This window comes from Toxoplasma gondii, chromosome IX, assembly GCF_000006565.2.
Source record: "Toxoplasma gondii ME49 chromosome IX, whole genome shotgun sequence".
Classification (NCBI taxonomy): domain Eukaryota; phylum Apicomplexa; class Conoidasida; order Eucoccidiorida; family Sarcocystidae; genus Toxoplasma; species Toxoplasma gondii.
In genome coordinates this window covers 2323652-2328244 of record NC_031477.1, presented here as the reverse complement: position 1 = coordinate 2328244, position 4593 = coordinate 2323652, and the positions used below count along the sequence as shown (strand labels likewise).

At 53.0% G+C, this 4593-nt stretch overlaps 1 protein-coding gene across 1 annotated transcript; it reads right to left on the bottom strand.

The window, feature by feature from the left end:
• Positions 1–572: 572 nt before the first annotated feature.
• Positions 573–4407, bottom strand: TGME49_288045 (hypothetical protein). The gene has a single exon (XM_018782020.1). It carries the CDS (start codon positions 3138–3140, stop codon positions 1659–1661), a length of 1482 nt encoding a protein of 493 aa, XP_018636344.1. The 5' UTR covers positions 3141–4407; the 3' UTR covers positions 573–1658.
• Positions 4408–4593: the final 186 nt, after the last annotated feature.

Genomic DNA, 4593 nt, shown 5'->3' with positions numbered 1-4593 from the left:
AAAAAGCAGTGACTCAGTGGCCAGGAGGCAGAAACCAAAGGACTCGAGGCTTACGCTCGCGGCATTACCGACAGAACAAGCAGAGATCGCAGTTAACTCTGTTACGCCGAAACAGGAAAGCACAAAGACTCCATACATCTGTACATCTATAGATATATATAGATGTAGAGGTATATGCAGCGCGATGTATATGTTTCAGTGCAGCCCATAGTCGAATGAGGACTCTCTTCTTCTGTTTGGGAGGGTGATGGAGTGAGTTTCCAGATAAACGCAGACGGGGACAAATGAAGTTTAGGATGCTCAAGGTTTGCGCAGACGAGGTGGGGAAACGCTGCTACACGCGTTATCTGGGAGTGGAATCTGAAGGCTCTCGTGACGTTTTGCGCATTCAACGAGAATTCGACTTGAGACTCTGTGACAACTGGTTGGAGACCGGTTTTCTGGAAACGACTCGCAAAGACAGAAACAAAAACCAATTCTGCCGATATCGGCCGTCGAAGCGACTTGCTGAGAACCGCACATTCCGCGAAAACTGGGGAACGCCAGGATGCCTGACTTCCCGTGAAATGTCCGCTCAGCAAGTCTGTGCTCTCCGTTCTAAACCGTGTTTCTCCACGAGAAACTCGGACTCTGTAACCTTGCTTGCAGTCTCCCTTTTCGTAAATAAAAACTGTACATGTCGAGACTCTCTTTGCGCTTCGAAGAGAGCTGCATCTGCATGTGTATGGAGGTACGAATCTACGCGTGCCTACACCCTGGGCGGGACTGCGCACTGAGCGCGATGGAGAAAGCCCAACAAATCAGATCTTCTTGAATCTGCTTGACTCGCCCAGTCCAGTAGAGTCTCGCTATATGCAGTCTGTGGGCCTCCCTCCAGTTCACGTTGACACACGTTGAAGCCGCGCAGCACTTTGAAAAAGAGGACTTTCTCAGAAACACAGGGAAGACCGCCTTCGCTGGGCTTCTGCCGCCAATGAGCGCGCAACAGGTGCCACGGAGAAAAACGCACGAGGAAAACTCGAGAGACTGTGACCTACGTCAAGAGGGAGAGTTTGCATCCGATCGCGTTGCCTGTCTCCCTCGGGCAAGCCCCCAACCACCGAAGAAAAAGACGCCACACAGTCCAAAAGTGCCTTCTCTCACTGATCAGCAAGCTCGTTTTTTCCACAGGAGCTCGAGCAACGCGCCAAAAGAAAACAGAAAGCGAAGCATCGACCTCAAAAGACTTGACAGAAAAGTCTCCCTTAAGAACTGCCTACGAGACGGGCAAGGCCGCCCCTGTGCACGCAGTTAAACATCAAGATACAGGCATTCATGGATGCATCTACGTACAGCTCAATTTACGCAGTCTTATATATGCTCTATATATACACATACAAATATACATATACATATATATATGTATATATATATATATATATATATGTATGTATTCGTTCATGTGTAAGTGCACATACAGCGTTGGGTATCATTGACTGCAGCCCCTTTCAGAGAGACAGACGGGATGAGACGGGAAATGTGTACAGCACTCGCTGGCGTTTTTTTTGGAGGATGCTCGGGCACTCAAATGGCCAGGACGTCCTTGAACCTGGAAAAAAGCAGAAACCTGTAGAGCGAGGTAAGAGCACCCGTTCTTTTGAAAGGACGAAACTTGTTTTTCACGGTCTCGCAAAACGCGTAAATCTGTATCTGCGGCGGGAACTTCCACTCTCGTCTTGCGTGACCCAGCAGCAGATCGCAATGCCGCACAGTGCGAGGCAGAAGAGAACGGCCATGATTATCAGAATGAGCTGCAGAGTTGTGAGGGTGCATGCTCCCGGATACTCGCCCTGAATCGCGCAGTCTTCTCGCGGATACCCGAGGTTGTAGTACGGAAAAGGATAGTTCACTCCGGCGAGAGGATAACCGTTGCCGAGAGACGAACCTAGAATCACTCCTCCAAGGCCTGCAGCTAACGCGAGAGCGTTGCCGCTGACTTGCACCCCAGAAAAAGAGGTTTCTCCCGACGGCAGCCTTTCCACGTCGCTACGAACAGAAGACGCAGACAAAGACCGTGGCTGCTGTTTCTCCTCCTTCTGTCCAGCTGAGGGATTTGGATTGGCTCTCAGACCGACAGGGATTGAAACTCTCGTCGGCCGACTGGGACCTCCGTCCAGAGGGAAAAGCGCTTCTCGCTCTCGGCTACCGTCTCCCCAGAGACGTCGAAAACTTGAAGGCGGCGCCTTCTCGTTCGGCGGCAAGTGGGTGTCGCCAGAGGAACCGAGCTTCCGACCAACGCTCCGCAGTTCCTGACTCGAGCGGATTCGCGTCGGAGGCGCCTGCCTATTTGTGTATGCTAGAAAGGAGAAGCCTGAGACCGATGGAACTTGCCAAGTTGTCGAAACGCTGAGAGGGAGACTCAGCCGCTCACCTAGTTCCCTTTCAAGCGGCGAGTGTGCTCCCTGCTCTTGTTTCTCGGCAGCGAAAACTCTTGGCGGGGACCTCATTTTCGAACTGTCTGAAGGCCAGTTGGCAGTGCGAGTGTCTCGTAACCTCTCTGCCACCTGAAAAGCAGCTGAGAGTACAGCAGGGGGAGAGGCGACGCGAGCGTCCTCAGTCGTTGGCGGAGTTTCTTTCTCGCCTCCGTCGGTCTGTCTCTGTCGGGGCAGCGTGTGGATTCCTCTCTGTGGCCTGCCTCCTTTCTCCACCCTCCTGACGCCGTTTTCGGCCGCGAATTCCCCGATTTCTCGCTCTGCAGAAAAGGCAAAAGGAAGGGATCTTTCGATCCAAGTTCTGCGGTGAGTCGTCTTCGCTGTCGAGTCTTCACGTGTAGACAAAAGCTGGCGTCCTCCTCGCGGAAGCCGAAATCTTGACAACCGCCGCCCCCAATTAAGAGCCTCATTTCTGTCGAAGACAACTTCTCTTGCGTCTGCGGCAAGTGTCTGCAGATCCATGAATCCTTCACCCTCACCCGCCGCTCGACGCTTGTGCCTCGTCTGGGAAGCGCGAGGGAAAGGGCCAGAGTCGGAGAGGCTCTCGCCTCCACAGGAGAGAAGAAAAGAAAGCTGGCAGCCAGGATGCAGAGAGAACCATCTAAGCCGAAGAAGAGAGACGAAGAAAAGAAGACAGGCAGAAAGGCGCACACCGAAACAAAGAGACATTGTTCATTCATGCGGCAATTGTGGTGTGTGAATCGCGGATCGCCCTGCTTTTTCCTACTGAGTCACGGCAGGCGATACAAGTCAAAGAACCGCTGCAGATAGGGAGGCGAAGGGGCTCTGTACAGACAGTGAAGGAATGCGAAAGAAGCGAGAAGAACAGGAGGTGGGAAACTTCTTGCGGAGACGCGCTATCCATCTCTTACACTGGGGAGGCATCCGTTTCTCGATTTCTCGAACTCTCGAGACTCTTCCAGAGAAAGTTTCCTTGGCCGCGACAAATCGACGTCTGGAACTCTCTCTTGCTCACGCTCAATCTTGAACGAAAGAGCGAGAAACAAACGGCAGACCGGGGAAAGAGCGTAGAGGGGTCACGCATCTGCGGGCGCTCGGTTTTTTTGGTGTATGTACAGGTGCGACGCTCGACACGAAGGGACAAACAGAAAGAAGGTGGACTTTGAAAAAGCGAGGAGAGAGAGCGAATGGGAGACAGTGGGGGAGATGACGCTGAACGTGGAGGAGAGAGAGAGACAGAAATGGAGAAGAAGCGACATGCAAACGAGGAACGCGCGGCCGAGGACGCTTGAGAAGCGGGCGCACCGCGAGGAACCTTTTACTTCGCGGGACAGAGGCGCTTTGAAAAGCCTTGAGAGGGGAAGAGAGGCAAGATGTGCGGAAGGACGCATGCAAGCCATTACAGAGAGAAACGGCAGAGGCTGAAACGGAACGAGACGGTGAGATCCACATGGACGACTGCACAGTAGCGAAGAAATGAACAGCGAGTGGGAAAACGAGAGAAAAAAACGCGAGAAAGACGACAGCGAGATGCCGGTGAGGCGTGTAGCGACGTGAACGCCCTAGCTGACGAACGGTCTCATGTTGGGCTTGGAGAGACTTCTGCCATAGAGGAACTGATCTGCTTTTTGAGGCGCGTCGATCGGCAACAACAGCGGGGGCTAGCCGGGTGAGGAGGACGCTGCGAGCGAAATTCTCGCGTTCAGGAGGGCGTTTTGGCCCAGTTTGAAATTCCCTACATTTCTGAATGTCTTTGAGAAGAAGGGGACGCATCCACGACTTCGGGGAAATTCCTCAGACCTCGTAAAACTTCAGAAGTTTCCCACGGACCATGTCGCGACGGCGCACGTCTTGCAGCTGTCAAGACACCCCCTATATAAAACAAGAGCCGCCCTCGAGCAGGTTCCCTCAGTCATCTCTCCGCGAGATGGCAAGGCTCAAAGAGGTGCGGCGAAACAAGACAGCTTGGCTATTTCCACGAGAAAATTGACGCTTCAACACGGTCTCAAAAATCTGCCTTCCTTTTCAGACACTCGTGAGCTGCCAGCTGTCCATACACCTCGACACGCATGCCTGCGGGCACCGATCGTGACACCGCACGAGTCGGAAATCCTCGAGCAGTGCAATCCGCTGCTCAAGCAAAGAAAGAGAAACGATGGTA